Raw genomic sequence first — 12,870 nt, 5'->3', positions numbered from 1 at the left:
AAAGATGTACTGGTTTGTAGGCGAATTGGCTTGGTAAAATTGAAAATTGATCCTAGTGTGTGTAGGGTAGTGTTAGTGTGCGGGCATCGCTGGTCGGCGCAGACTCAGTGGGCCGAAGGGCCTGTTTGAGTGCTATATCTCTAAACTAAACAGGCCATCTAATACATCCTACTCTCTATTTCCCTTGTAACCTTGATATGTTTTCCTTTAAGTATTTATCCAATTCCCTTTCAATTGTTATTAAATCTACTTCCACCACCCTTTAGGCAATGCATAATATCTTGCTGTCACTAATATCCTCAGTTTTAAGGAAACAACTGTATTTGCCGCCCATAAACTTTTATATTGCACTTCACGACTGCAAGGCTTTATTCATAAATAATAAGCAGCAGCACATTTTAAATGCTAAATTTTCAGAGACATTATTGCAATTTATAAATGCACAAAACCATTGATGCTTATGAAACCTAACAAATCTGTAAGATTTCAGCCCAAGAGATTATTGTATTGTTATTGGTTTATATTTATCATGTATACTGCGGTTCAGTGAAATATTTTTGTTTGTGGGCTTTCCAGTCAAATCACACTTTACATGAACTATCAAGCCATGCAGAAGTACAAAGAGAAAAATACCAGAGTGCAGAATATAATGTTACAGCACTATAGCATTACAGTTAGTCGGTTGGAATGGTTCACAATTAGCTTGGTTGGAAGATCTTAACTACACCCTAGTTTATGGGAGGACAGTTCAGCTGCCTGATAACAGCAGGGAAGCAACTGTTCCTAAATCAGATGGTGTGTGCTATCAACTTTTGTATCTTCTGCTTGACGAGAGAGGGGAGAAGAGGGAATGAACAGGGTGAAAAAGATCCTTGACAATGATGGCTGCTTTCCCGAGGCAATGTGTTGTGTGGATGGAGTTGATGGTGGGAGGCTGGTTTTCGTGTTGGACTAGGCTACATTCAAAACTCTCTGCAACTTCTTGCGATTGTGGGCAGAGGTGTTGCCAAACCAAGCTGTGATGCATCCCTATAAGATGCTTTCTTACAGGGCATCTGTAGAAGTTCATAAGAGTCATTTGAGACATACCAAAGACATGCAGGTTTGTAGGTTAATTGGCTTCTGTAAATTGTACCAAGTGTGTAATATAGAACTAGTGTATGGGTGATTGCTGGTCGACATAGACCTGGTGGGTCAAAGGGTCTGTTTCCACACAATATCTCTAAATTAAACTAAACTTCCTTTGTCTTCGAGGCATTGGTGTGCTTTCTTGGCCCAGCTTCAGTGTGGTTAGTCCAGGATAAATTGTTGGTGATATTTATGTCTATGAACTTGAAGCTCTTGAACATCTCCACTTTGGCACCATTGATGCAGATTGGGGCCGGTACTCCACCTCACTTCCTGGTCAATATCTAGCTTGTTTGTCTTGCTGATATTAAGGGAGAGGTTGTTGTCTTAACACCATGTTACTAAGCTCCCTATCTCCTTTCTATACTCTGTTTTGTCATTGTTTGAGAACCGGTCCATTATGATGGCATCAGCTGACAACATGTGCATGGAGTGAGCAGAATTTGGCCGCACAGTCGTGAGTGTATAGGGAATATAGTAAGGGACTGAGAATACATCTTTGTGGGCACTGATTGTTTCATTTTAGTTTTTAATTTTAGACACAGCGCGGAATTTGCTCAACAAGTCCACGCTAACCAGTGATCCCTGTAGACTAACACTATCCTACACTCTAGACATAATTTACAATCTTTACCAAAACCAATTAACTTACAAACCTGCATGTCTTTGGAGTGTGGGAGGAACCCAAAGCACCCAGGAAAACCCACGCTGTCAGGGGGAGAACGTACAAAACGAACATACAAACTTAGCACCCATAGTCAGTATTGAACCCGGGTCTCTGGTGCTGTAAAGCAGCAACTCTACCGTTGTGCAACTACGTGTTGAGAATTATCGAGGAAAATGTTTTGTCACCTTTTCAGTCAAGGCAGTCACGGAATCATTGGCAGAGCGGGGAGCTGTTTTCTAGTTCCATCAGCATTGAATTGAGTTTGTTGGGATTATGGAGTTGATGGCAGAGCCACAATCAATACGTTGCTGTTATCAGGCAACTGAACCATCCTACCAACAACTAGAGAGAAGTCCTGAACTACGATGTACCTCATTGGAGACCCTCGGACTATCTTTAATCGGACTTTACTGGACTTTATCTTTCAGTAATATTATTCCCTTTATCATGTATCATTACACTGGAGATGGCTCAATTGTACTCATTTATTGTCTTTCCGCTGACTAGGTAGCATGCAACAAAAGCTTTTCACTGTACCTTGGTACATGTCACAATAAACTAAACTAAACTAAGTAGGAATCTGAAATAGATGTTATCGAGATGAGTGTAGGGCCAGTGAGATGGTGTCTGCGAGTTTACTGGAGGTATCATACGGTAAAATCTATATTTTCTGATAAAGGTCTGTAGTTATGTAACCCAAAAAAGCACAAGTCATCATCTTACCGAAACTGCAGCCACTCTACGAGGTTGTGTCACACCAATCACTCGGCCTTCCGCTGTCCAACCAGCTTCTAATAAGTACTGTGTACAAAGGAGAGAAGTGAGTAAGATTTGCCATTACAATGACAGCTCTGTGAAAGATTGTTCTTTACATGCACTTTGATGACTTACTGTGGAAGGCATAACGAAAGCTTCCCCAATGAAAATCATTACCCAATTGAATAATCAATATCCTCCTCCCTTTAAACAATCACTGACTCATTAACTGTAACTCAATGCTGCCAGAATTTCAAGGCAGAGTCGATTGCCCAAACTTTAAGTTTTGCCACAAATTCCCTCTGTCCTGTAGCATTACATTAATATCAAATTATTTTCATGTTCATAAGTTATGGGAGCAGAATCAGGCCATTTGGCCCATCAGTTCTATGCCATTCAATCATGGCTGGTCTATCTTTCTCTCTTAACTGCCTTCTCCCCATAACACCCGACACCTTTACTAATCAAGAATCTGTCAATCTCTGCCTTAAAAATATCCATTGATATGACCTCCTCAGCCTTCTGTGGCAATGAATTCCACAGATTCAACACCCTCTGACAAAAGAACTTCCTCCTCATCTCCTTTCCAAAAGTACGTCCTTTAATCCTGAGGCTATGGTCTCTGGTCCTAGACTCCCCCACTAGTGGAAAAAACCTCTCCACATCCACTCTATCCAAGCCTTTCACTAATCAGTAAGTTTCAATGAGGTCCTCCCTCATCCTGCTAAACTCTAGCGAGTACAGGCCTATTGGTATCAAACGCTCATCATTGTTGACCCAATCATTCCTGGGATCATTTTCCCAAACCTCCTCTGGACCCTCTGCAACACCAGCATATCCTTCCTCGGGTATGAGGCCCAAATTTGGCAAATCTTCAGGATTCAATTTAGTTTGGAGACCTTAAAAGGGCTGTAAAGTTCTACTCTTAGAGTGCAGAGAAAGGGGCCATTTACAGTTATACAAGACAATGGAAAGGCTACATTGGGAGTTCTGCATACAGTTCTGGTTGCCCTGCTATATCAAGGATGTCATTAAACTGGAGAGGGTGGAGGGTGCAAATAAAGATGCACAAGGATTTTGCTTGGACTGGAGCCTTTGACCCATAAGGAGAGGCTGGGTTTTCTTTTCCTGAAACTTAGGAGGCTGATGGGTGACCTAATATAGGGACACCTATATCATGAGGGGCATAGATAACGTGAATAGCACAACCTTTTCTATAGGGCAGGGGTGTCTAAAACTAGAGGGCATAGGTTTAAGGGGAAAGATTTAAAGGGTAGCCAAGGGGAAAGTCTTTCACACAGAGGGTAGTGTGTGGATGGCGTGAAGTGTATGAGGAAGTGCAGAGGTGGGTCCATTTACAACATGTTAAAGACACTTAGATAGGTACATGGATGGGATGGATTGGCAGGGATATGTGACTGGTGCAGGTAAGTGGGAACAGCTTGGATGGCCAACCTAGTCAACATTGACACATTGTCCCTAAGAGCCTGTTTCCATGCTGTGTAACTCCATCAATCTATTTGACCGTTTGTGGCTGTGCCAGCTCTTTTACAGAACTATTCAGCCTGAAGAAGGGTCTCGACCCAAAACGCCACCCACGCCTTCTCTCCAGAGATGCTGTCTGTTGGGGCTGAGTTACTCCAGCATTTTGTGTCTATATCCAATTTGTTCTGCACCTTTGCTCTTTTTCCATGGCATTGCCAGTTTTAACTGTCCCACTATGGGAGCAAATCCAAACTGCCGATGTTCTACCCTTTAAGTTTCACAAAGGTTTGGGCTTCTGCCAGCCTGGGATGGGGAGGAGCCCTCCTAATCCCCCCCTCCCCGAGACCAGAGACCTGGAGGAGGGAGCCGCTGACAATGGGCAAGGAGAGGAGCGGGATCCGGGGTCTGGCCTACTGCACTCTCAAGGTCGACTGCAGGGAGCAAAGGTGGAAGGACGAGGGAAGGGACATGGCATGGGACTTGGTAGTAGGAGGCAGAGGGTAGTTTTTTTAGACTGAAGGCATGTGACCAGTGTTAGTAAGTGCGCCGATGACACCAACATTGGTGGCATAGTGGACAATAAAGAAGGTTGTCTAAGGTTACAAAAAACTAAGTGCTGGAGGAACTCAGAAGGTCAAGCAGCATCTATGGAGGGAATGGATACCCCCCCCCCCCCCCCACCCCCCCCCCCCCCACTTGTCTTTCAGAGTAGTTTATAATTTTTAGAAAGATACAAACTATTTAAATTATTTCTATCAAATGTACTCGTTTTTAAATTCTCTGAATGCTACAGATATTTACAAAGAGATAAGCCTCCCTGTTTTGAATGGAGGCAAAGCTCAAACCACAGCCTTGCTTTCTGACCAAGGACATCAACACACCCTGGGTCATGGTCGTTTGTCGACCAAATCCCTGTTACACTGCTGCCCGAGAACAAAACATTATATTTTACTTTAGCGCTTAGACATACAGTGTGGAAACAGGCCCTTCAGCCCACAGAGTCCACGCTGACCAGCGATCATGACACCGACACATTATGGACAATTTACAATTTTACCGAAGCCAATTAAGCAACAAACCTGTACATCTTTGTAGCATTGGAGGAAGCCGGAGCACCCAGAGAAAATCCACACGGTCACAGGGAGAGTAGAAACATGGAAAAAATAGGTGCAGGAGTAGGCCATTCGGCCCTTGGAGCCAGCACCGCCATTCAATATGATCATGGCTGATCATCTAAAATCAGTACCCCGTTCCTGCTTTTTCCCCATATCCCTTTAGCCATAAGAGCTAAATCTAACTCTCTCTTCAACACATCCAGTGAATTGGCCTCCACTGCCTTCTGTGGTAGAGAATTCCACAGATTCGCAACTCTCTGGGGGTGAAAATGTTTTTCCTCTTCATAGTCCTAAATGGCCTACCCTTTATCCTTAAACTGTGACCCCCTGGTTCTGGAATACATTAACTCAGTGCAAACAGCACCTGGAGTCAGGATCGAACCCGGGTATCTGGCGCTGTAAGGCAGTGGTTCTACAACCACGCCACTGTGCCCCCCTTTTTTTAAAGCCACCAGCAGTCCTTCACTCCTTTTTGCTTCATCATCTAGGATTTGATTCCCATTTTGACTGCCTAAACTTCCTCTCAGCCTAAACTTCCTAAAGCAGGGAACTAATCAGTTTCTAAGCATATACATCACTTGTTCCAAAATGGCTTCCACAACAGTCAAGGGCAATTAAAACAGAATGTTATCATTGACAACACTTCACTGAAATGAAACAACACTGATTAGTGTTTCACAGGACTAGGTGTCATTTACTTGCATGTTTATGATTTACTAAAATTGAAAAGTAAGATAGAAATGCGATAGTATGCTGGTACTAACCTGAGGGATCTGAGTGCTCTTTCCACAGCCTGTTTCACCGACTATCACCAGCGTCTGATAGTTCTCGACCAAGTAAAGAACATGATTTCTGTGCTAAAAAAAGCAAAGCAAAACAATAAATCATCACGTTTCCTTCATTATTGAACCCAACCTGTACTGCAAAGATTTGCGACCCGTGCAAATCCAATTTCAGGTTTGTGTCTTCTTTTGTAAACCAGCAGTTGCAGTTCTTTGTTTCTACATCTATGGAGATTTGTGTGAGGGGTAGGAAGTGGGGTGGGGGGGGGGGGGCTACACTTTGTTCAGTTGTGGTAGCCTGAGAATTAATGGACCCATGGCCCAAATTCATACTCTGAAAGCTCAACAAAGGTTGCCATCTTCAGGCCAAGCTTGGTTTGCTTCCCAGAATTAAAACTACCGTACATATGTGTGGCAATAATCTTACTGATCTGTATTTTAAAAAATAATTTCACTGTACTTTGCTACACGTGATAATAAAGATCCATAGAACCCAGCAAGACGCAGAAACACAAACATGAAAAGTGGGGTGAAATTTTGCATCTGGAGGTTCTCCATAGTATTCTGTTTACATTTTTTTGACAAAATGTACTTATTTCAAGGATTACAGTGCTGATGTAGAAATGACAGTGATGGCAGCAGTGTCACTGAAGTGCTGCATCTGTCTCAGAACTCAAGCGAACACGGTTCAATCATGACCGTTACTTTACTCCAGACTTTAAAGATGGATTCCATTTTAGAATCCATCTCTCTACTAATGCGATTTCCGACTCTGCATGGAATGAGCACCATGACAATATGGGTTTCCCCCTGATGTTTCAGTGGCTACCAATACTCAGAATTGTGTTGTTTGATAAGTTCATGGGCTACTATAAATTTCCCAGAGTTGACTTTAGATTAGTTTAGTTTAGTTTAGTTTAGAGATACAGCACAGAAACAGGCCATGGTAGACAAAAGTGCTGGAGAAACTCAGTGGGTGAGGCAGCATCTATGGAACGATAAGGAAATTGGCAATGTTTCGGGTCGAAACCCTTTTTCAGATTGATGTAGGGTGGGGGGGGGGGGGGGGAGAAGAAAGGAGAAAGGAAGAGGGGGGAGGTAAAGCGACATTCGGCCCACCGAGTCCGTGCTGACCAGCGATCCCCGTACACACACTAGGGGTAATTTACAATTTCACCAAGCCAATTAGCTTACAAACCTGTGCGTCTTTGGAGTGTGGGAGGAAACCGCAGCACCCGGAGAAACCCCGTGCAGGTCACGGGGAGAACGTACAAACTACGAAAAGACAACATCCATAATCAGGATCAAACCAGGGTCTCTGGCGCTGTAAGGGAGTAACTCTACCGCTGCACATAGATGGGTGACAGAAGTATTGGAGGTGGGGCATGTAACAGTGAATAAGTTACAGGGAAATAATTGGGGGATTGAAGTTGCACTTTGAGCACCCATGGACTCGACAGACCATGTCTACATCAAACATGGAAATATGCAATTAGTTAGGATATTAACATGCATTAGCAGAGAGATAGATTCTAAAATGGAACTCGGAACATGTAATTAAGAGTTTGGATAGACTTGGAACATCAGAGGTTGAGGGGAGAAGTATATAAGAAATTGAGAGGTTTAGATAGAGTAGACTGTTAGCACCTTTTTCCAACACAAGAGGGCATAGCTATCAGGTGAGAGAGAGAACATTTAATGGACATGTGTGAGACACATTTTTTTTTACACGGAGTAGTGGGGGTCTGGAACGTGCTGCCATGGGCGGTGATGGAGGCAGATATATGATAGTGGCTTTTAGATAGGCACATGGAAGTGCAGGCAATAGAGGGATATGGATAATATGCAGGCAGATGAGAACTGGCATCACGTTCGGCACAAACATTGTGGGTCAAAGGACCCGTTCCTGTGATGTATGTTCTATGCTCCTGTTCTATATTCTTTTAAAAAAAAAATATAAACACAATTATCTCAAAAACAAATATATGATGTAAAAACATAACCAGAATCAATCCATCAATGCAGCATTGACAATCTCCCACCAGAGTCCCTCAGAGAGCCAGTACTTGCGTCACAATGTGAGAACACTTTGCACCATTTTCTTTCACTCCATAAAGGGCCACAATCACTGCAAAGAATGCATTCAAATCTAGTCTCCCACTTGAAATGAATCTTCAAACTTACATTTTGAAATGGGCTCACTGGTAGTTTTGAGATGCTAATCTAGGATTTGAGGACAAGAGGAAAAAAACGACTTTTATCTAGTGTCTTTCATAGCCTCAGAATGACCCAGGGTGGAGCAAACAAAACCATTTCTGCATCACTGTTGTTATGACGGATACATGTGAAGCAATTTGCAAACTGCAAGCTACTACAAACAATAATGTGATAATGGTTAGATAAACTGTTCTGGTGATGTAAATTGATCTAGAACATTGGAGATAATTTTCCCACTCTTCTTCGAAATAATACCGTGACACCTTTAACATGCACTTCAATGGGTAAGAGTCAGTTTAACGTCTCAACAAAATGGTAGCACACTCTCAGAAGCACAGTGAAGTGTCAGCCTTGAATATTCTGGTCAAATCACTGGAGTAGAATTGTAAGCCACAACATTCTGAGATGTGGGTGCTACCAGGTGAACCAGAGTAGGCACCTTTAATCTAGATTCTAGGTTAATTAATATAACAGATTAAATGTTGAGTCAAGGTCTTTCCGATCAGTCAAATGGTTGAGATCTAAAGCATTATTTGAAGTGCAGGGAATTCTCCTAATTTCCATACTAATATCAGCAATCTCACCATTGATTGTTAAACTGCTGTGCACATAGGCAAAGCTTGTTGTTTACACCTCTATATAGAACACTGATTAGGCATCGACATTTTTAAAAATCTCCGCTTGGCTGGCTCACAACCTAATGGTATGATCATTGAGTTGGAAGAAACTGCAGGTGCTGGTTTACGCCAAAGATAGAGACAAAGTGCTGGAGTTACTCATTGGGTCAGACAGCATCTCTGGAGAAAAGGAATAGGTGACGTTTCATGTCGAGTCCCTTCTTCAAACTGAGAGTCAGGGGAGAGGGAAACTGGAGGTATGAGAAGGTTCCGAACAAATCAGAGCCAGCACTGATGACCAAGGAAAGGCGGAGCGCACAATGATTTGTTGTTGGCCGTGGAAGAGGTGATAACGAAGGGATACGAACAGTGAAGCTAGCAGAACAATTAGGATGGGGGAGGGAGAGGGAATGCAAGGGTTACTTGAAATTAGATAAATCAATATTCATATCACTGGGTTTTAAGCTGCCTAAGCAAAATATGAGGTGCTGTTCCTCCAATTTGCGTGTGGCCTCACTCTGCCAGTGGAGGAGGCCCAAGACATAAATGTCAGTGTGGGAATGGGAAGGGGAGTTAAAATGTTTGGCAACTGGGAGATTGCATAGGCCAAGACGGACTGAGTGTAGGTGTTCAACTGATCATTGAATTCTCCACTTTTAAATTCTCCAAATTTAGGTAACTTCTACAAACCCCCCCCCCCCCTCTCTTCCCTCTCTGCTTTCTTCCCCCACTCCTCTCCCTTGAACTCTGGTTGACCTTGCATCGGTTACTCCCCTCCCCTCCATTCCTTCCTCCAGCTTCAAAATGTTCACATTTTCTATCCTTGAACTTCACAATTTGCAACTCTTTATCCGATTAGCTTACACGTTGTTTTCATCTCTGACCTTTATCCAACAATCGGCCTATCAATAAACCCCTTTGCCTGTGTTCTCCTGTTACTGGCAATGCTTTGTCCTGCCCCTCCTCTCTTCCAGCTTTCTTTCCCAATCCCCCTGCAATCTGTCCGAAAAAGGTCCTAACCCAAAACCTCACCTATTCATGTTCTCCGGAGATGCTGCCTGACCCACTGAGCTACTCCAGCATTTTGTGTCTTTCTTTTGTAAACCAGCATCTGCAGTTCCTTGTTATTACATCCAAAAAATTGAATTAGATCAGAAGCAATGAGTATATTATGTTTTATTAAAAAAAATTATCTTTACATAACATTATAAACTTACTCTTGCTGAAAAATCACGGAAAAATATACAACCTTATTGAGGAAAATAACCTAAAATCAAATAAATAAAAGATCACAGAAAAGGTATAAAGAATGAGACTAATAACAAGAAACTTAATCATTAATATACGCAAATAAAATCAATGTACTTGTACCTTAAAGATTGGCAGCTTTTGCCTCTGCTGCTCTATGGAGAGGGAAGCATATCGATTGTGAATCACTGCAGTTCCACTTGCTTCTGCAGAACTAATTCTTTCTTCGGATATACCCAGACCAGGACCCTCAGTGCCTGAAGCATAAGATGCAGCAAAATAAACATTAGCTTACTTTCATTTAGAAATGTAGCATGGAAACAGGCCCTTCAGGCCACCAAGTTCACATTAGTTCTATGTTATTCCGCTTTGCACATCCACTCTCAGTGGTTCTTAACCTCTTTGGCACCAGTACGCGCATACGTGAACAAAATACTGTATGTGGTATGTACCTTTGTTAGGTTCCTAAACATGGGCTCAACAAATTGACATGTTATTTGTGTCCCCTTCACGACCCCCGGCAAAGCCCCAAACGACCCCCATAGGTTAAGAACCACTTCTCTACACATTAGGGGCAATTTACAGAGGTCCTATTGACCTACAAAACCACGAGTCTTTGGAAACCAGAGCACCCGGAAGAAACCCACGTGGTCACAGGGAGAACGTGCAAACCCCACACGTGCAGCTCCCAAGATCAGGATCGAATACGAGTCTCTGGCACTGTGAGGCAACAACTCAACCAGCTGTGCCATTGTGCCGCCCCTGAAATTAAAATAAATATTCTGCAATTTTTACAGTCCAAAAATATTATTTCACCAACTATTATTGTGCTCGCCAGTGGGAGCATCTGTGACTCTGATGGAAGGATACAAGAAGTTGATGAATGCCTTCTCGTTTCCATGGGCTTCCTTTCAGAGTCGTGTTGAAGTAAGGATCTACATGGATGTCTTTGGCTTATAAAGTGGAAAATTAATGTTGACAGAAGGCCATTCCATTCTTATCTCGCATTCACACAAACCACCCGTAGTCACAGTTCAGAAACAGGCCTAGACTTTAATACTCCTTCGGCCAGGAGAGTAAATGAACCCAGATTTTTTAATTTAACAGCCTAGCCTTGCACTCTGTCAACTGGGGATGGTAAGTGGATGACAGGAATCCTTTAGAGATAATTATTTGAAGTGCAGTTGGTATTTGCATGTCTCTGCGTCAGTAGGTTTTTAGTTCAAGTCCCACTTCAGAGTCCTCAAGCTCAAAATCTATGCTGACACATTCTGTGTGTGCAGCACTGAGGGAGACCTGCACTAAAGAAGCTGTCATTGTTCAGATGTGACATCCATCCAAGACCCTTTCAGACCCCTGTCTGGCCTTAAAAGATCCCATGTATTATGTGAAATGCTGGAGGCTTTCCTCATGCCCCCACAACTTCCCAACTCAATTAAATTACTAAAATAGATAATCTAGAATACTTAGATTAGATTGGTTTAGTTAATTGTCACAAAGTCATAGAGCCATACAGCATGGAAATAGGCCCTTCGGCCCAACTTACCCACATCGACCAACGTCCCATTTACACTGGTCCCACCTGCCTGCGTTTGGCCCAAATCCTTCTAAACCTGTCCGATCCATGTACCTGTCTAAATGTTTCTTTAGCATTGAAATAGTACCTGCCTCAACTACCTCCTCCGGCAGCTCGTTCCATACACCTACCACTCTTTGTGTAAAAAAGGTACCCCTCCAGTTCCTATTAAATTTTTCCCCTCAAACCTTAAACCAATGTCCTCTGGTTCTTCATTCCCATACTCTGGGCAAAAGACTACCCAATCTATTCCTCTCATGATTTTGTACACCTCTACAAGGTCACCCCTCATCCTCTGCACTCCAAGGAATATAGTCCTAGGCTGCTCAACCTATCCCTACAGCTCAAATCCGGGTAACAGCATCATAAATCTTCTCTGCACCCTTTCCAGCTTGACGACATCTTTCATAAAAGATGCCTGAAAAGATCCCGTTGTTATTATGTGAAGAGCTGGAAAGTTTTCTCAATGCAACCGCAACTACCTAACTCAATTAAATTGCTGAAATAGATTATTTAGATTAGTTTGATTAGATTATTAAGTTTATTGTCACGTGTAACGAGGTACAGTGAAAGCTTTTTTGCTGCATGTTATCCAGTCAGCGGAAAGACTATACATGAGATTACAATCAAGCCGTCCACAGTGTACAGAAACAGCATAAAGGGACCATTGACCATTATAACACAAATAACTGCAGATGATGGTTTACAAAAATATATATTTTGTGCTCGATTGACTCAGCAGGACAGGCAGCATCTCTGGAGGATGTGGATACATGACGTTTCAGGTTGGGATCCTTCTTCAGATTGATGCTTTAGGTCGGGACAGACTGGAGAATGGTCTGGACCTAAAACATCACCTATCCATATCCTCCAGAGATGCTGTGCTGTTACTTGTGTTTTTTTAAATCGGTTCATCACCAATTTATTTATTTATTTATTTATTTATTTATTTGTTCCGAAGAAGTAAAGACATAAATAGGAATAAATAACAACAACAAAATCGAAATAGTCAAACAATTGGACATTCCAGGCAATATTTGCAAAGCAATGAAAAGCTTAAAGCAAAATTTAAATGTCCAACACTTTTTCTTTACAAGCTCGAAAAGGAGTGAGAAGAAGAATAACTTATTTAATCTCACCCCTTCTCCCTAAACCCTTCTTCCATATTTAATAATTAATTAATTAATAATAATAATACCCCAGACAATTTTTAGAGATGCATACAAACATATATATACATACAACTGATATACACATACAAGTAATATGTATGAAGTAA

At 42.2% G+C, this 12,870-nt stretch overlaps 1 protein-coding gene across 1 annotated transcript in view; it reads right to left on the bottom strand.

Moving 5' to 3' along the window:
- dhx35 (DEAH-box helicase 35) overlaps nt 1–12,870 on the bottom strand; it is a 68,713-nt gene that overhangs the window by 46,486 nt on the left and 9,357 nt on the right. The window contains exons 2-4 of the mRNA XM_033041871.1: nt 10,139–10,272; nt 5,916–6,008; nt 2,519–2,596 (exon numbers count right to left, since the gene is read on the bottom strand). Of these exons, the coding sequence (XP_032897762.1) occupies nt 2,519–2,596; nt 5,916–6,008; nt 10,139–10,272 (305 nt within the window). The remainder of the gene's footprint in view (nt 1–2,518; nt 2,597–5,915; nt 6,009–10,138; nt 10,273–12,870) is intronic.

This window comes from Amblyraja radiata, chromosome 23 (genome assembly GCF_010909765.2).
Source record: "Amblyraja radiata isolate CabotCenter1 chromosome 23, sAmbRad1.1.pri, whole genome shotgun sequence".
Classification (NCBI taxonomy): domain Eukaryota; kingdom Metazoa; phylum Chordata; class Chondrichthyes; order Rajiformes; family Rajidae; genus Amblyraja; species Amblyraja radiata.
The sequence above is the reverse complement of the archived record's forward strand: the minus strand, read 5'-3'. Positions and strand labels throughout refer to the sequence as shown.